General features: G+C 33.6%; 1 protein-coding gene across 2 annotated transcripts in view; it reads left to right on the forward strand.

Moving 5' to 3' along the window:
• Nucleotides 1-21,251, forward strand: part of LUZP2 (leucine zipper protein 2) — a 362,761-nt gene that overhangs the window by 201,952 nt on the left and 139,558 nt on the right. For both annotated transcript variants that reach the window (XM_028515921.2, XM_036029153.1), the window contains exon 5: nucleotides 849-911. In XM_028515921.2, coding sequence (XP_028371722.1) covers nucleotides 849-911 — 63 coding nt within the window. The remainder of the gene's footprint in view (nucleotides 1-848; nucleotides 912-21,251) is intronic.

The following is a 21,251-nucleotide window of genomic DNA, read 5'->3' on the forward strand; positions in this document are numbered from 1 at the left end:
TGCTGTAAGTGTAAAACATGCAGTGGATTTTGAAGGTATGTGGCAAAAAATGCATTAATAGTCTATTATGTGTCAAAATGATAATATTTTGAATATATTGCATTCAATAAAATATATTAGTGAAATTAATTTCTCCTATATCCTTTCACTTTTTTAAATGTAACTACCAAAACTAGAAAATTGGAGAAATTAAATGTTTCATTCACTGTCATACAGTTAGCTTTTCTTACAGTAAACCTCAGTGACAATAAAGTTTCAAATCTTAGCTACTATGCTTTACTTTTTTTCAAAGTATTCAAACAGATAATGTGCTATGCTTATGCAAATGGAGTTTGAATTACTTGTCTAAATTTACTGTTCCCAACAGTATCAAATTCAGCAGGAAATATCATGATTTCTTTGGTACAGTATTTATAACATTCTGTACTTTTAAATTCATGAATATCACTATGGAACTACTTTCAAACTTAGCCATAGGTCAAAATGACCTGGAGAGTGTTTTAGGAATATTTTCCTAAGCCCAACCCTAGATTCTAATTTAAAAAAATTTAGAGCCACATTTTTTTAAAATTTGACATTTAAACAGATAATAGGATAACATTCATAGTGTGCATGGATTCTGAATTTTTTAAAATAAATATTTTATTATATGAGAAAAGGCTATTTGTATATACTCAATAGATCTATGTATGAATTGAGCAATACGAGTTCAGTTAATGAACATTTTAATCCTTTTTTAATGTTATAAAATATGATTATATTACACCTCCAAAATTATGAAAATAAATTTATAAAACCCACAAAAATAAATGAGAAATGTGTATAGATAATTTTCTATTCATTTCCAGATTAATTTTTTAAAGACTGAAGTGGAAAGGAAGAGCAAAATGATCCGAGATCTTCAGAATGAGGTAAGGCGTATATTTCATGCAAATTTTATATAAATCAAAGAATATGCACAAACACATTGATTTGCCAAAAGCTTTGGAGTAATGATCACATGCACGTTTGGTCTTTAGTTATGTGCTAATCCCTAATTCTACATTTATTTGGTAATGTTATCAGTTCTTGTATCTCTAGCTCACTTTCCCTTCTGATTATATTTTGCTTGGGAAATGTTAAAAATGTATTTGCATTTCATAAATTTGTCTACCAATTAACATCACAGACACTGAAGAAGAAAACTAGCTAGAAATTGATTTCATGCTAGGAAGAACCAATCTAGAATAAAAAATTTATGTAAGAATTCTAGACTAATGTAGGTTTGAATAAAATAAACTGTAACACCTTTCATTATAGCCTTTAAAATGTAGGAACCTATATAATATTATACACTTTTCTTCCTTTTGATTCTTGTTCTATCTTCCTGTACAACTTTCGATACTTTATTTTTTAAAAAATTCCTTCATCATGTTCTTATTTCCACCTCTTCACTTACTTTTTTCTTAAATGCAATTTGTTACTTAGGACTATTAAACCATGACCAATTACTGATACATCTTCGTTGATCAATCCCACTAATTATGATTTATTTTTTATTCAAAAATCAATCACGTTAGCTTTTACGAGTTTCCCTTTCTTTCCTTCCTTCTCTTCTTCCTCACTTTCTTTTATTTTCTTCATCCTTTAAGTACATTATTCCTAAATGATTTTCACCTGGTGTCAAGGTCGAGCAATAGACTTTACAAATGCCTTGATGTCAACAGTCACACGGGCACTCTGACTGTGATGTTAAAATGCTTTTTCAGATCTGCAAGGACTGCAAGGGTGAAGGGAAAGGAAGACAATTTTAAATGGTTATCTGATGATTTAATTGTATTTTAATGTCTTTCTAATGATTTTTCCTCTCAGTCTTCTCAAGAAAGAGTGATGGAGGAGGATTGATAATGTTTTCCCTAAAACCTAAACTTTGTGGATTTCCTGTTCAGAGTGGAAAATGTCACATCAGAGTTTCCAGAATACCTGGTGTACTGGATAATTTCTTGTTCACTGAGGTTGAGTGACAGCTCAGTGAAAGGTCTAGGTTGCTTTAGTCATACAATTTCCACAGATCGTTTAAGACAAAAGAAACATTTAAAACAATATCAAAGACAGTATTAAAATAGGAAAGAAAGTCCATTTGCACATACACACATATACTCTCACAAAACATGAACAGGGTTGTATGCTAATGAGAGGATTGTGGGTTAATCTAAATCTCTATGTGTCTCACCAGCTAACTTTTAATCTTGGATAATTTTTAAAAATCTAGCATTTAACTAAGGAGGAAGCACTTTCAAAATGACACTATAATTTATTAATAACCAATACATATGAGGACAGACAAATTATTTTATTTCTAGGTAATATTTTACAATATAATATTAATTTTTAAATATGTAGTCCAGAATAATTCTAAGATAAATGCAATTTTGCAGAAGTAATATCTGCTAAATGTAAGTTTTGTAATTAAATTTACCACTGCTTTCATTCATAGCATTGAAAATTGGCAAGATGAAAATTGATAACCAGGAAGTTTTTGTTTCCTTAAAAAAACAAGAAAAAGCTAATGGTGAGCATGTATCACCAACTGAATGGTGAACATATATTATCAACTTTTAATTTAATTTGTATTAATTCCTTGAATTTTCAGATTTATTATTTTGACAAATGATTACTGTGTAGAAATTGAACAAAGTAAATGTCCAGTAAAACTGTGCAGACACTGCCTAGAACAATGTAGTCCAGGAGTAAGTAAAGAAAATAAAAAGGAGAAACTGATTAAAAAAATTACAAAAAGCGAGGGTAGTGATACAAGTATGAAGAATACTTCTGAGTGAGGTTATTGGGGAAGTCCCTGTAGAAAAGGACTTTTGAAACATTATTTTTACATAATCAGCATTTTTCCATTATGTGAAAGTAACTATTAAAAGACACTTTTGGACTGGCTGGCGTAGCTCAGTGGATTGAGCACGGGCTGCAAGCCAAAGTGTCACAGGTTCGATTCCCAGTCAGGCCACATACCTGGGTTGCAGGCCATGGCCCCCAGCAACTGCACATTGATGTTTCTCTCTCTCTCTCTTTCTCCCTCCTTTCCCTCTCTAAAAATAAATAAATAAAATCTTTAAAAAAAATGACACTTTCATATTAGCACCTAGGATTTAGGTTTTAACTTTAATGTCCCTTGGAAGAGGAAAAATATTTACACATTTTTTTTTTCAGTCAAATGCTATGTGGGGCAGAAAGCATTTTGATTTTTCCATCTGGGCAAATATACCTGAAACAGGCTACATAGGAGCTTGTGACTCAAATATTGTGACGCACAACCTTTCAGAGCCTAAAATCTTAACTGGAAAAGAACACTGGAAAATATAGAGAGAAAAGTGAAGAGGAAAGAGGTAAAGAAATAATTTTTAATTTACAAAGAAAATAGAAAGTGGGAGTGGAAAGAGTGTACATGATGAGTTAGTGAGAGCATTGCAAGATTTTTTTATTTCATCTCTCTCTACACGTGAGCATCACTTCGAGTCTGTGTCCACAATATGTTATTAATAAATGGTGAAGTGATATCAGTAAGTGTTTAAAAATTGTGTTCTTTTCTGTGTGATTTTTCCCAGCATGTTAAGATTTGAAGCAACCAGGAGAAAGCCTTCTCATATTTTACAGAAATTTTAGCAATACAACAACATAAGAAAATATACAGACCATATATTGTGCTTTAGTGCTTGTAGTGGACATTTAGTAACTTCAAACAGTTTTAAAAAATGTTTTTGACTGCACCAAGATATCTGGCTCAGATGTGAGTATAGAAGACCATTAAGATGTTTCCTGCCTTAAAAAAAAGACTAGAAAAATATGCATCAGATTTCAATGTTGATGATAACACATTTTATTAAAAGTCAATTCCCTTTAAGATCTACATCTCAAGGGAAAAAATAAAACACTAAATTCTAAATGTAAAGTGCAAAGGGTTGACTATGATTCTTGGAATAAATATCAGAAAATATTAAATTGTGATGGTATTTTAGTAGTATTACTATTATTCTGTTAATATTATGATTACAAAGTTACATTGTGAGTGGCATTTTTCAGTTGTATTTTTTCAATACACTTGTATTTTTGTGTACAAATTTATAGACTGTGAGGTTTCTCACAATGCAAAAATTGATTTATTGTAAATATATCACCAGTTCTTTAGCAACTTCCTAATCTGTCTCTAGTTTTGATGCCTCAGGTAATCCATCCTTGCACATTCAGTTGCTTATTTTGTATTTAGATATTATACAGTTACAATATACATAATATTTTGCACCATAAAATAAAACAAAGAAATAAATAAACCAGAAAATCAGCTTTCTACCCTGACTTATTTAAGTAGGAGATATCTCCAGAAAATGTCCAACCATGGCTAATATAATGTATGGTTTGTGCAATATTGGTGTAATCTGGCAGCCAAGGACAGTGGATTGTAATGCACATGCGTGAACAATGACAACTTAACTGTATTAGTCAGTGGGGAAGGTAGATGCCATAGAGGGAGCATGTATGTGTACTCTGTGGCCATCACATTCAAAATGACTGAGCGAGTAGAGCAATAAATCTGCATCAAGTTTTGCATGAAGCTTACACATTCCTCGACGGAAACTATTTGGATGATTCAGAAAGCCGCAGCTTTGGGCCACTGGTGATTGGCAGCTTCATCGTGACAATACAACCTCTCGTGCCTCAATTCTCATGCAGAGTTTTTTGGTGAAATATCAAATCACCCTGGTGACCCAGCCCCCTACAGCCCAGATTTGGTGCCTTGTGACTTCTGGCTTTTCCCAAAACTAAAATCACCTTTGAAAGGGAGGAGATTTTAGACCCTTGATGAGATTCAGGAAAATACAACCAGGCAGCTGATGGTAATTGGAACTGTGTGAGGTCCCAAGGTGCTAGCTTTGAGAGGGACTGAGTCATCATTGTCCTATGTACAATGTTTCTTGTATTTTGTATCCTCTTCATAAATGTCTCATTTTTCTTATTATATAGCTGAATACCTTCTTGACAGACCTTGTGCACTAATTGTATCATTATGTGATATAGTCAATCTCAGAGACTCCAAAGCTTAGAATTCTCTTTGACTTTGGCCTTCCAAAACACCTTCTTTCAATTGTTATTTTCAATTTTCTTTAATTTTTTAAATCTCCCCCACCCAGGGTAAAATAAGTTTGTCTACATTGGTCCTTGATATTAAAAAATGTTAAGTGATACATATGATAATATATAAGTAATGAAATATTAGACAGATTAGATACTGGTTCAAGTATTTTGATTAGTTTTAAACTCAATGCAATGTGTGTGATAATGTTTAGGATTTTATAAAGGACTACATAGTTGACTACACATGATTTAGACTAGTATTAAAATACTAATACTGTAATTACTAAGGCTAGTAATTAATACTAATACTAACACAGTAGTAGTACTTATTAGTATCAGTACTAATAGTTATCACTATATTATAATATTAGCATTATACTAATAATTAGTACTAATACTAATTACTAGTAAACTAAGTAATTAGTAATTACTAATGTTAGTAATTAGTACTAATACTAATTCTGTGAATTAGTGAGTGCATAGAGATCAAAGAGAAGGAAGAGGTGGAAAAAGGTAGAAGGATCAATGGAAGGAAGGAAGGAAGGAAGGAAGGAAGGAAGGAAGGAAGGAAGGAAGGAAAAGAAGTTGGGGACAGTAGTCCCCTCTTTCCCATTCTCTTCTATGGTGTTCTGCTTTAGTATAGATTCTCATGATTAGTCCTTTTCCTGAGACTCATTCAAGATAGTGTAAGGTAGGGGTAAAATAAGGAATCATACTAAATAATGGTAATGATAATAAAGTTAGGAACCAGTGGGCACCATGCTGCCCAGTGATGGAAATCAGTAATTTGTCAAAGCTACTCCCTCCCAGTGACAGGCTTTCCCTCTCTCTGTTTCATGGCTCAATTTTCCTTTCTTGTCTCTCAGTTCTCACATGCCTCATACAGTTTTTTTTTTTTAAGCTTTGTTTTATTGCTATTGTTGTAAGTGGCTGGGAGAAAAGGCTTCTCGCAGGTCAAATCGCTACCCAATCTGTGGATTTCCAAATAGTTCTAATGGTCACTGGCACATATCCAGGCATATGAAGAATAGAACGTGGGTTTTTAGGAGCAGTGTATCAGTTACTGGTCTCAGTTGTGAAAAGAAGAAATCCTCTGATAAGAAAAGGATTTATGTAAGCCATATAGGAATTTCACAAAGGTGTTAGGAGAGCTGAATAAACAGCTTGTAGGCAGAGCTTTAGGAACAACTCATAAAAAAACCTAGAGTTGGTTGTCTTGAAGCAGAGCTACCTCTGCCAAGATCACAAAGCTGTGAGCCAGCTTGATAATCCTATCTGTTTTCCCACAGTCCTGATCCTTGTGCAGAAGACAATGAATAACACCTAGATCACCAGTCTCTGTACCTACGTACTGCAGGGATCACATCTGATTAGCAAGCCTACATCATGTCTATGCAAGTGTTACAATGAAACGTCAGGAATATGGGGGATATATCTGTTTTATTTCTAATTTGTTTGCCTTCATTTTTCCTTAGAAAGATGGGATTAGCACTAAAAAACATTCACATTGTGAAAACAATTTCCAAAAATTTGTATTTTATGTATTAACAACACTTTAAAAAAAAGTTAGAGTCCATGGTAACTAGATTTAGTATATGACAGGTCATCATTGATGGGTTTTCAGTACTTAATAAACATGCTGCAAGCACCACTGATAGAGCATTCAACTGCATGCATGTTACAATGTCGCGTGTGTATATCTGGCATCTTGTCTATAATTATCATGTAATTTTTAATTATGCATTGGTGTGAATTATTCTCTCAACTGATGGTGAATCTTTGAAGTTAGAATCTTATCTTCTCTAGAATATTATAATTCATCTCCATATTATAATTCATATTATAATTTCAACAATCTCAGGGCCAGGACTCTGTGTACAGTGAGAATAAATTAATACCACACTTAAGTCTGTTTTTAGTACCAATGAATTAATGGATTGAATAGGACACTTCCTCCAAATTTAGACTTTGAAGCTGATTTACCTGATTTTGTGATTTTCTCTACAATAGGGTAGCTAGGAGACCCTGCAGGATAAAAAGATTGATATCAGATTATCTCTGACCACCCTGAAATTATACAATAACAGAAGAAAGTATGGGTGCATATATTTTTTTTAAATGAGAGGGTCTAGATTCTCAGGGAGAGTTTATGACTAAAACAAAGAAACAAAATTAATAAAGATCAATAACCTCCAGTCTAGAGAAAACTCTACTAAATTTTAAGTAGAAAGCCCATTCTGGTTCAATTCTTGTAGGTATAAAACTCTCTAAATAAATTATTCCATCTTACTTCAAGTGTGGATGATGATGGGGTATTGTGTAATGTAATAGTGTGCTCAGGGTCATTGTTCTGCAAGGGGATTCTCATATCTGCCTGCAGATGAATAGGCATAAGAGTTTGACTCAGATGTACACTGAGTCCAGGACTTTGCCCAGGTTGTATTCAAATGAGTTCTTTACTACCTTTTCACTTTATTTTCCCCAAATTGCCTTTTTAAGTGATTATTTTGAGAAGTTTTGGTCAAGCTGGTATTCTGGTTAATTGTGTATCCAGTATTTAAAGTTTACTATAACCCATCTGTATTAGGTGCTAGGGCTACTATAATAGTATCGCAAACTGGGCAGCTTAAGACAGCAGACAGGTACTCTCAGTTCTGAAAGCTAAAAGTTTAAATCAGTGTTGTCAGAGCCACACTCCCTCTCAATACTCTAGGGCAGGGGTGTCAAACTCATTTTTACCGGGGGCCACATCAGCCTTGTGGTTGCCTTCAAAAGGCTGAATGTAATTTTAGGAGTGTATCAGAGTAACTACTCCTTAACTAGGGGCAAGGAGGTCTACATTCAGCCCTTTGAAGGCAACCTCCAGGCTGATGTGGCCCCTGGGAAAAATGAGTTTGATACCCCTGCTCTAGGGAATAATCTTTTTTTTGAATCTTCCTACTTTCTGGTCTCTTCTAGCAATGATTGCTTTTCTTTGGCTTGTCAAGAACCTCTGCTTCCAGCTTCCCATGGCCTTCTCTGTGTGTTTCTGCCCTTGTGTGTTCTCCCCTTGCCTTAAACAGATACCCTAATCCAGTGTAACCTGGTTGTTACTTAATTACATATGGGAAGATCCTATTGCCAAATAAAGTCACATTCTGAGGATCCAGAATGTGATACTTAATTTTGGGGTGATACTAATCAAACCAGTTCATCATCTATGGCATTTTATACATTCCAAGTAAACTGCTTAAGGATTTTTTTAAACAGGCAAGGAGGAAATATTTCATTAAGTATAACTGTCTATATAAGTGCTCTAATATTACTTATTTAGTTGCGTATGTCATATTTATTTGTCTATATATTCATTTTTAGAATGGACATATTATTTAATTCCCAGACTTGTTCCAACATTGTGCTATATTCCTGAGGGACAGAAATATTATAAAATTTCAGTTATACAAAACAAACTCTGACTATGAAGAATGTAAAGAATATTACATTAATATTATATTATATAACATTACATCACATCACATGTTATATTACATTATATTACATGTGTACTTAATATTACATAATAGATAATACTTTCCATATAATATATAATTATACAATAATAATTATAAAAATTATGCAAAATAACTACAATAAAACACATTGAAATTTGCATTTTACAATAAAATATTGTAAAAGGGCAGATGAAGGCAATACCTGTGAGGTGTGGTGTTTGCTGAATTCTCCACTGATTTGGTGGCTTTTGCAAGGGTTAGAATTTATAGCTCTTCATTCATGATCAGACAGCAAATATAAAAAAGGTTGATATTTCAAAAGTTCCCATGTGTGTGAAAATTTGCTAGTTGTTTATTGTTGTGAAGAAAGCAATTAATTTTGATTGTAGCTGAAACCAATTTCAGTCTAGCTTTCGTGCAAGTCAATGCTGTAAATATGTGTCATACGACGGTGTTGGAGCTGCCAACCTGATCGATACAGCCAAAGCATAAAACACAGAAAAATAAATCTGAAAATTTCCACTATCAGATGCAACATCTCTAAACTTTCTACTTTGCAAAGACACAGGATTCTTACTCAACATTTCAGAAGTAAGCCAGGGCTGCTGTTTTATTGGAGATAAGGGTCTCTCTTAAATTTCGTTTTATTTACTATTGCAGTCAATTAATTCTGCCAAGTTGTAATTTCCTGCTTCAGAATGTTGGCTAGATGCCAACACTGTAAACAATTTTAGGGATGAGTCTGTTGAAATTGTGTAACTTAATGCCCCTGCCTGCATCCGGGTCACTGTTTCTATTCTCTGATAGAAGAATATATGGTGTTCTCTGCCATGCTTCAAGTAAAGGGGCAGTTTTCATTTCTTATTTTATGAATTTTATAAAAATTATTGAATATATTTTATGTACTTCAGAATACTGTTAATTTTGTGAATGAAAATACAATGCATGCAAGACATTTAGCATATATTTACTTATTTATTTTAACCTTACCTGAAGACATGCTTACTGATTTTAGAGAGAGGGAAAGGGAGGGAATAAGGAAGAGAAAAATGATTAGTTCCCTCTCACAAACACCCTGACATGGGACCAAACTAGCAACCTAGGTATATTCCCTGACTGGGAATTGAACCTGTGACTTTTTTTGGTCATGGGACAACACTCCAAACAACTGAGTCACACTGGCCAGGGCCATTTATCACATATTTAGACATTTAGCTCTTAAAAAGTGGAAACTATTGTCATCATCCTCATCATCATTATTGTCATGGCCTTCTGAGGTAAAATTAGGACATCAATAAGCAATGCTATGTACAAATTTGCTTAGGAAATGATTCTAAGCAATTAAGAAATACATAAGAAACTCCAGACTTCACTTAAATATAAATACCAAGGCAAGACAGGACTCTAACTCCTTAACTACTGAACAGTATAGCTCCATCTTTCATAGTGTCCCTCTCTACCTGGCAAACAAGACATCTGGTTCACATCCTACCAGCTGAGAAAAATTAGTCAATGCAGAGAGTCATTTCAGATAGCACCAGCAAAAAAAAAAAAAAAAAAAATCCCAGGAAAAATCTTAAATTCTTTGCATGCATGAACCAATTAGCATGGCCAGATGAATGGGGCATTTTCTCTGTTAGACAGCCTTACTCCAAACAGGTAGATTTACCACAGGAAAAGAGGGTTCATTGCAAAGGTTACTAGATATTGGACTGAAACAATAAAATGTACCCCCAAAAAGCATTAAACACATTCCTGTCATTTTCACCAGTTTTCTTACTATACCTCAGATCAGATCATGTAAGAAATATTTTAATCACTTCAGGGCCCAAGTGGTGCACAATGCATCTGCATCACCATATCCTTGTTAGCAAAGCTCCCTGGTATATAATTCAAACCCATTCCAAACATATTAAGGGTCTTTACTTTTCTCATTTAATATTTACATGTTACATTCAAATTCTCAATAAAAATGGCACAAAGGAAGCTTTAGTAATGTAACTTTAGATAAATGCTCCATTTCTGTGGCTGAAAGGAAATGAAAGAACTGCTTTGTTTTCAGCCATCAGATATTCATTATTCTGTTGTATTTGCTGATAAGGCCCTCCTTCACTTCACTGTACCCTCCTTTGGTCCCACTGATCCCACATCACTGATCCCACGTTGCTACAGGAGCCTATGTGGTCAACCACCCTTCATGTCCCAACTTGAAATGGGTTTCATCTCCTCCATGAAACCATTGTCCCTTAAGTAGTCTTTACTGGGGTGGTGGGGAGGGTTCGGGGGAAATGGCAGAGAACTGTACTTGAACAACAATAAAGATAAATAAATAAAATAAAACAAATGCTACATTCTTTCTGCTAAAAAAAACAGAAAACAGACTGAGTATGGAAAGGTAAAGGAGCTACAACTAGTTAAATGTATAAGAGAAGGAAATTGAAAGAGTGGGGGTTATTTCAGCAGGTTTGAGAGGATAGGGTGAGAGCTGCTTTCATCATGGGCAGGAAAACTAATAGATCCAAATAATGTATGAATTACTTATGAAAATAAACTTATAACCTTCCATTTGATCCATAATGAAAATCCAGAAGACACAAGCTTGTGGGTTTTGAATAAATTTTATTTTTAGAATTATGAAATAAGGGAGCTCTTTGTCTATGAAAACTTTACAGAATCAAAAAAGTTAATTTGTATTTTTTAAGTCACTGAAGTTGGGATTTTTATTCCTTTAATAGATTAAATGCACACATATTAATTTTATAGCATTTATTCCTTGGGAAAAATTGGCATGGTAAATGACTATTTTCTGAATTTATCTTTATGTGGTCTCATTCCAGGAAGTTATAGTGTATCCAAAATAAATAACTGTTTCAGTGGCAAAGTGGCCAACTTTTTTGTACTATAACAAACTACAAACATATGATGCCTCAATTTAAGATAATTATAGTCTTATTATAAAACCAATGATTAACAGAAAAATCTGATGCCACATCTTGCTTTCTTTTTCTTCATAGCAGTTAAAACTTCTTGAAATTATATTATATAATTCATTAATTGTCCATTTTCATTCTTATCTACGGCTTTTTTAAAATTGTGGTTAAAAAACATGTAATGTGGTTGGAATGCAAAATGCACGTTGGAAAACAGTTTGGCAGATTCTCACAACATTAAACATACTCTTACCATCCCATTCAGCAATCATGCTAGTTGGTATTTATTCAAAGGAGTTGAAAATTTATATCCACATAAAACCAGCACACAGGTGTTTATAGTAGCTTTGCTCATAATTTCCAAAATCCTATAGCAACCTTTCTTCAGTAGGTTAATAGGTAAATAAACTGTGAAAATCCAGACTATGGAAGAAATGAGCTATCGAGCCATAAAAGATGTAGAGAAAACTTAAATACATATTACTAAATAAAAGGAGCTACTTTGAAAAGGTCGCCTACTTCATGATTCCAACTACATGGCGTTCTAGAAAAGGCAAAACTATTTAGACAGTAAAAAAAAATAGTAAAAATGTTGTCAGGCGATAAGAGGAAGAAAGAGATGTATAGGTAGAACAAAGAAAATTTTTAAGCAATGAAAATACTTTGTGTTATACTATTATACTATCGTATACTATAATATAATATAGTATATTATACTATACTATATATAGTATAGTATATTTACTATAGTATACTATTATACTACACTGTTATGCTATCTTGATAGGTATACAACATTATAAATTTGCCCAAACTCAGAATGTACAACATCAAAAGTGACCCCTAATGTAAACTACGGATTTTGGGTGATAATGGTGTGTTATTGTAGGTTCATCAGTTGAAACAAACATACCTCTCTGGTGGGGTCTTGGATAATGGGAGAGGGTACACATAAGTGAGAGCCAAGTGACGTTTTTACCAGCATCTAAGACTTACTAAGACTTACTCACTATATCATCTTGAATAAATAATACTTTTACAGTGTGATTGGTAAATAAAGAGTTTGGATGAAGTGATTCCCATGATTCCTTAAATTTCAGCTTCACATTCAAAGTTCATAAATTCTGAGTCTGGAGAAACAACGGCACCTAAGCTGTGAGTTAATAATTCCTGAGTACTAAACTGAGAATAAATTTCAAGTGGATAGCCATTAGTATTTCAAGCAAATCCCTGAATGGCCTTAAATTGTGTTTAGATTTGCTGAATGCTTTTCAGAATATTCTGGGAGTGTGGAAAAATACTGAGTAGTAAAGTTGGCTGTTCTCTAGTACATGTCCTAAATAAGTGTAACATGCCCAGTAATCGGGTTACCATTCAAAATTATTTTTAAAGGGTCTCACCATTCAATTTATATTTGTGATGCTAAATGTTAATTTTAAGTAAAATTGAAAACATTATTTTGGGGTTTATTTCTAGTGAATGTACAAATTCATAGAATGTTAGAAATATTTGAAACAATTATTAGACAATTATAAACTCTTTACTCTTTGAATTATAGAAAATGTATCAGTGTTTAGAAAAGCAAAAGTAGGTGTCATGGGTAGTAAGAAAGTTGGCAGGGTTAAAATACAGAGTGTGTGTATAAATATATACACACCAGCTTCAGATTACATCTTTGACACTTACTATTTGTGGTTCTTAAATATAATTAGAGACACCAACTCCATCCTCACCGTTGTTATGAGGATCAGATGAAATAATAGTCATGAGAACAACTTGTTCTCATAACTATTCATTATGTCCTTCCTTGTTCTTTCCAGTAAATGTTATCTGTTAACATGTGACTGTTCGCAAGTGAAACATTTCTACTCCTGTTGTATTCTTTAATTAGTTCATATATGGAAAATACATCTAAGTCTGAAAAATAGCCCAAAGAAACAGGCTCTAAATGCTGGAAACTGTACATGGTACCTTACAGGAAAAGGGGGTCATTGACCATGTGATTCAGTTAAGAGTCTTGCGATAGTGAGATTATCATTACTTACCGGTGGTATTCCGGTGGACCCTAAATACAGTCACAAGTGTCCTTAGTGACATGCACATAGAGTCAGGAAAGATACAGCCACAAAATCAGTGAGTGCCTGCAGCAATGAGACTGGAAGAGGCTGGCACCATGATTACAGCCTGGGGACTTCTGACTTTTGGCTCCACAGTTATTAGACAAACAGTGCGTTTCTCTTGTTTTAAGCCACCCAAGTTGTGGTAATTTCTTACAGTGGCCTCTAAAACTAACATGGTAGGGTCTAGATGGGCATGAACCCAGGCTAGCCGTAATTACTTAAGTGTATATTGTATAATGGAAGATTTTATTTTCTCGTATTAATTTTAAAGTTAAACTGAAATGTTATACAATTTATAGATAATGGGAAATACTCATCTGTATCATCTTCAATTATTATTTATTACACTCCTAGGTCCTAGCTAGGCGTTGTGCTAATCAAACATGGAGGAAATAAGATCAATGAATCCTATGCCTTATTGTAAATCATAGTCTTGTGTGGGAAGGACTTCTCAAAACACATAATAAATTGACACAGTAGTAATGTCTGCACTAGGGATGAAGCTTTTTTACTCATTTACTCCATAAAAAAAATCATTGAATGGGAAATTTGCTAGCACTGAGATACACAACAATGACAGTGGTGGTGATGATGATGATGATGATGACAGCTTTACTAGTATTTGTTTTGTGTATACTATCAGCCAGGGCCAGCCTGTGTATTACCATAGGTAGTTTACATCCCATTCACTTTAGACAACTATTTTATTTGTTTAATTTTTTTGTTTGTTTAGTGTAATGACCTCTGGTGCACAGAACGGAACCAGTCATGATCTGTGGTTCTATGGTTCCTGGAAAACTTCATCGTGTGAAATTGGTTCTGCACAGTTATTTAGTTTTTTAGTTATTTTTAATAAACACTAGTAAAGACACCAACCAACATGTGAGCTAGATCTTGCCACAAATCCCTTTGGTATCATCACTCATGATTTTTAAATGAGGGGATTGAGGGTTACAGAAGTAAGAGTTACAGAGTCAATCAAGCAGCTTGGGTTTGAATGAGGGCTTTCTGAAACAAGAGCTAATAATACTGTCTGCTCTTAAATAAAACTTATATTATGAATTCCAGTTACTGAGTTGAATTTTTTATCCTTTTTTTGCATTAAACATGACTGAGGTTTGAAAAACTTTCTACCTCTTTTAAGAGTAACTTCAACCACCAACTGAAACACTTTGCCCTTTCCCATTCTTTCCTCCTTCTCCCTCCTGTGAATGGTCTATTCACATTGTTGTAGTTAAAATCATTGGAGTGAAACATGAGTGCAGAAGAAAATTTTTTTGCAGTCTTCACCAACACAATTTTACCATGGCTGAAGTAGATTGAATGTACCCGACTTGCCCCCTGCTCTCGTCGCTACTCCTGTGGCTTGCTTGCAGGTTACATGTGTAATTGCATTTCTGGGTGGCAAGCCCTTTCTATGCATGATTTCACTTAATCTGAACAATCCAGATGTCAAGCAGAGTACATTCAGAATGGAAGAGGGAGGTAAGGAAAACTAAATCTTACAGATATTCCTAGTCACTTAATTTCACAGAACCAGCAGAAAGTGGCGAGGAAACTAGGTACTCAGTTTTCCCTGTCCTTTCAAGGTGCTTTTCTCATTCTACTCTCATGACAATAGACTTTGACATATATGTAAAACTGACCACCTAAATAACTGCCTCTTTTAATCTTTCTAAATATCACACACATGTGTTCATTGTCTAAACTCACTCTGCTGGCGGAGCTGTGAGAAAATAAAACTTTTTTTTTCATTCTTCTTAAGCTGTTTTTGTCCTGTTGGATTTTACCACTCATAATCCCATTGATTTCTTCTCCTCCAGATAAAATTATGCCTTTGTTGATACAGTGGAGAATTGCTATTCTGGGTTTTCAATAAAATCATACTTACCCTTCTATTTTCTAAATAAAACTAACAGAATTTTATCACTTCTCTCACAATTCAAATATACCTAGTAAATATAGTTGCTAGATATAATTTTCAAAAGCAAACCTATAGTAATTTTTAAGAGATAAAAAGGATTAAAAGATTAAAAATCTCATTTATCAATTGATATATTTCCAATTTAAATTCTAGTATTTTCCAAGTTTAAGAAAAAAGGTTTCTTACCAAAACAACTGTGCTAGTAGGCATTTTAAATGATTTTGATGTAAAAAAAATAGCCCTCTTATTCAGAAATTATTGGGCATTTGACCACTGAGACAGTTTGCTAACAGAAATTTTATTTTTTAAGCTATATATCTGAAACTAGTTCTTATAGACAATCTTAAAGGTCCATACACTTAATATATTTGTTAGATTTAAGAACACAACATTTATAATTTGTATGATATATTTCTCTCTATGTATTGAATGCATATCTATCTCTATCTAGCCAGCATCTATCTATAAGTCACTGTCCTATGATACTCACTGCCTCCCATGATCACTGGTTTAATTTAAAATTAGGTAGTGTGGTCAAAACAACCATATGTTCACTTAATGTCCATTTTCTCAGTCTTGCATTTGGTAATTTAAAAAATGAGTTTTAGCTAGAAATTTATACCTACTCATCTAGCTACATTTACCAGCCTCCCAGCATCTTTTGTAGTGAGTCAGGGCCACATGACTATGTTTTGGGCAATAGCTGTATAAAGGAACTTCTGAGTTCACAGTTATAAATAAAAGAGAAAAGTGTAATTGCTTCTTGATATAGTTACTTCCTTTTCATTAATTGCCTGACGTACACCTTTATTCACTGTGATTAAATGATAAATTCTTTTTCAGTCTGGAAATTATTTTTATGTTGAAAACTGTCTTTTTCTTCTAAGATCTGGTTCATATCTTACAGAGAGGACTTCACATATTATCTTTGTTTTTTGTTTTTTTTATGTTCTTGCTCAAATAAGGCAAGGTGTTGTTTTCTTATCAGGATCTTTAACTTCTGTGAAAGATTTTGCTTCACCTTTATCAAAGCTAGATCTGCACCCCTCTGTGTGTTTGGGCATTACCCCACACTTCTCAGATCTCAGAAGTCACCACACAGCATCATGCTTGTCCAGAGTGGGGAAGGGCAAGTTCCTATCAGTTCTCTATTTATTCCCAGTTTCTAATGCAGTACATGAGACATAGCAAGTTTTTAATAACTGCCTAGTGTGTATCTAATCCGAATCCTCTAGATAGATATCTTTTGTGTGTGAGTGAGAGAGATTATTTTTCTCTACTCGATCAATATTCTGGGAGGTGAAGGGCGAAACTTACTTTGGTAGGAAGGAGAGTTCTTAAACTACTTGGGATTTTTATTGAAAATACTGCCATCTGTGTAGCTCTAAGGCCTTTCTTGTGTTGCACAATTAAACACACTCCCAGACATGGACCTTGAATCTATTGTGAATCATTTCATTTTCAAAGTTTTGTGAATCAACAGAAGAGAACACAACACAACCTTTATAAAAATGGAACTTTCTTTTTTCAATAACGTCAGAGACAAGCTTCTTAATTAAGTTCCCTTAACTGGGTATAAATTCTATCTTGCCTTTATTGCATTTTTTCATTTTATTTATCACATAAGTTTAGAACCCTTATCATTTTTACAATGATTAATATTAAAAATATGTACCAAGACTTTTTACTTTTTAATTAAAAATCTTTGAAGATTTCCTTAGAAAAATGGTGACATAATAAATTCTAAGGATCTATTATCATTAGTATATTTGCTTAGTAGTGTTGGTTTGGTTGGATATCTTGCAAACAGTTTTTCCTTCAATTCTTTGGGAGTTGCTTTTCATGCCAAAAAAAAAAAAGGTAACTTATCTGTTTCCTTTCAAAAGTAAGTCGAATTCATTGTCTAGCAATAGTGAATCAGACTCTCTAATTTGTCAGTTTTGTCAAAAGAGCACGCTCTTTCTCTAAAGCCATGTGGTCAAGCACTCTGGACTTATGAAATTAATATTCATTCAGAGTGTCTGAGTCCACTGTCTGGACAGAACAATAGTAAATTAGTGACTCTATGGAAGTAGTTTGTTATGTTACATTCTCCTGATTACAGAAAGGTAGAATCTACACAAAAGTTCAATTTTGTATTATCCTTATTTTCAACATATTGTCACTTTAAAACATGCATATGGCTAGACAACAAATGCATATACATAAATATATACATGTATATGCATTTACATGTGAGTATCCAGATATTAGATAGAACTCACTTGGGATCAGTTTTGTTTTTTTTTTTTAATATTTTATTTATTTATTTTTAGAGAGGGAAGGGACGGAGATAGAGAGAGAGAGAGAGAGAGAGAGAGACATCAATGTGCGGTTGCTGGGGGTTATAGCCTACAACCCAGACATGTACCCTGGCTGGGAATCGAACCTGGGACACTTTGGTTCCCAGCCCGCGCTCAATCCACTGAGCTACGCCAGACAGGGCTGGGATCAGTTTTTTTTAAACTAAATAAACTGATTTACATACAAATTTCACAGCTTTGTGAAAGTGTGGATCACATCCCATATGTCTGTAGGCTCCATGCCTCTCATACACTTTCCCCCCTGCCATCAGACCCCAGTCAGGCCAATTCCTCTTTGAAACACACCTCTATGATTTTATTTCAGAGCCTCTCATGTACATTGATTGACTTCCTCCTCTGTTCCCATCACATGGGGTACATATTTCTCCATCGTGGCTTCCATCACTCTTGCTGACTAGTTTCTATTAATGTGTCTGTCTTATTTGCTAAACTCCGAGGAAGGCTGCAGGGCAAGAAAGAAGAGAGGAAGGAGTTTAATAAATAAATGGGTAGGAGAATTTATGATTAAAGTTGTGTTGAAAATGTGCCAACTTTGTGTGTCAATATGTGAATTATTAAATAAATAATAATCTTGCTTTGAAATATTAATTGAGTTGTTTTAATAGCCTGCGCCCTATAAAAACACTGCTATTTACTTGGGAGTATTAATGATGTATCTGTGGAAGGATCTGGCATTTTACTGGGAAGTATAATGAGCTTGACAAGATGATCCTGATGATGAATTCAGTCCTGATGTATTATCATAACATGGTTAGAATGAAGAAAAAACTCAGTTAAGATCATTTTATCTGACAATCAAACTCTGGCTGGGATTCTACATAAGTAATACTATATACACCATTAAAGCCAGAGACCTCAGTCCATGTGGAGCCCATCATTCTCTCTGTGTAGATAAGCTGGTGGCTTTAAATGGCTAGGCTGATTTTTTTTTTTGTGTAATTGGTTTATTTCAAACTGGCAGTGGTTATAAGTCACGGAAACTCTAGAAATAACTTCCTGCAAGCATTCTCCAAATGCAATGACTTGAGTTTGTGCTTATACACTTTGTAAGTTTTAGCCCTTCAGATAGAATCCAGGGTCATGGCACAGCACACACCATTGTATTAACTTATGTTTCCTTCTCCCCCAAGGGAGGGGGAATTTTGTCCCCTCCTGGCACTTGGTAAATGATTACATTTTTTATTTGAGTTGTCAAAACTCCTCAGGATTGTGAAGAGATTGTAATGTGTGTCTCAGGGAAAGTGAAAAACAGGAAGCTTATTATGTATTTTATGATTTAATGAATAAATGTATAAAATATATATGTATGTATTTAATAGACATTTATGTATGTAGTGAAAATTTTAAGGAGGTCCAATTATTTCTCAGTTATAATTGTATGCATGTGTGTTCAATATAGAAACAAAAAATGATAACAAAGAAAATAATATAAAATTATTTTGTCATCTTATAATGGGAAAAATTAGAATATACGAGCATACTAACAAATATAGACCTGACCCCTCTGTAGAAGAAAAATATTATGTTTTACTTTTAAATCAGTACCTATACAATTTTTTTCATGGTACTGAATATTTTTGGTAAACATCAAATTAATGGCTGAGGAATGAGAGATAAATTGAAGGTTTCTATTAACTCAGGTTATACAAGCTCTAGCAGATGCCCTTTGATTCCCTGAAATGATTTTTTAAAAGATCTTATTATTTCCACAGCTATCACTGGGCATCTTTCTTAATCTCCAGCCAATGAAGTTCTTATAAAGTTAAGCTGCTTTGATTATTTTGTCTCTTCCAGAGCCTCAAGCTCAACATTTAAATAGCAGTTGTGTTTTTCCATGACTCAGGAAGTTGAAGTTAAAAGAAATTGAGTTGAAATGTGTATTGGTTATAAGTTCAGCCATTTGGGGTCTCATTCTTACTCTTTTTAACTATAAAATAGAGAATCATATACCTAACTCATATATTTATCGTGAAAATTTAAATATATAAAGAGAATAGCAACTGGCTTATAGGTAACATCTCATTAATGCTAGCTATAATAACCATAATTAGTATTTAATTGCAAATTAATAGTAAAATAGATAAAATGTTATATTCTCAATTGATTTTTGTTTATATTTATTTAATTTATTTTTTAGTGCTTGCCACTTGATTGATTTACTTAGCAATATATTACCTATAAATACATCTAGCTCTTTCTCTTTGAAGAAATGCATAGAAATAGAAAAATATATTTTTCTACAGAAAAATGCATAATATGGAAATTTATCTTAACTATTATACTTGATTTTTAAAATTTATATACAGGTAATTTTACTATATAAAAATTAAAAATAGCTTACAAAATATTTCACAATTAATATTTGCCTTGTGACCCTTAATGCAACATGCAACTTTGTAGATTTCTTTTTTGTAAACATGTCAGTGTGAGCAGTGATAAGACTGTGGATGAAAGCTCTCGAATGATATAATTCATTTTTTTCTGTTTAGTCACAGTTTACTTGATTCTTTCTCTAACACCCATCCCTATTTATTTTCTTTTCACGATCCTCCCTTCTCTCATATTTATTTTCTTTGCAGTTTGTTAAATACAGAAGGGAAAGTCAGATGGATATTCAATAATTGTCCTTACTGTAACAGAACTAGGCTCCCAATGTGACACACTTGATTGTGGTGTCCCTGAAAATTTACATAATCACTATTATCAAAACTGTGTAATTACTGACACCAGCTGTGCAAAGCCCTGGTCCCTGTAAAGAGCTGGGAACCCTGCAAGAGCTGGGCACTGGGACACCACTTGAGTGGAAAAACCTTTTATCTATTTACTCCCCTTGGTAAATGCTAGTTCTGACAATTACATAGAAACCTTAAAAACAAGTTAGGAAAATTGGGAATGGACAAAGAGGACGACTGAAGGAAAATTTGATTATGTTTTCACAACAGTTCAAAGCATCACAGTATAGGAAAAAATAAGAGATGAAAAGCAGAAAGTAAATTTATGTATGAAACATATCTAGCTCCATCTCCAACTCTATTTCACATCTTTGGCAATTTTTCTACTCCTATATATATTGTTTCATACATATGTATTTGTCTAAATACATATTTATATGTACCCCATAGATACATACGTGTGTGCGGGAAACTTAGGTTCCCAGACTTTATCCCTACGTTCCTCTGGCCAATGGAAACATCTTATTTTTCTAAGTGTCATTGAAAAACCTTTATATTGTTAACATTTCAATTTCTTAAAAAATTACCATTTACTTGTTCTCTTCACAACATGTTCATGTAGGGAATCAT

This window comes from Phyllostomus discolor, chromosome 6 (genome assembly GCF_004126475.2).
Source record: "Phyllostomus discolor isolate MPI-MPIP mPhyDis1 chromosome 6, mPhyDis1.pri.v3, whole genome shotgun sequence".
NCBI lineage: Eukaryota > Metazoa > Chordata > Mammalia > Chiroptera > Phyllostomidae > Phyllostomus > Phyllostomus discolor.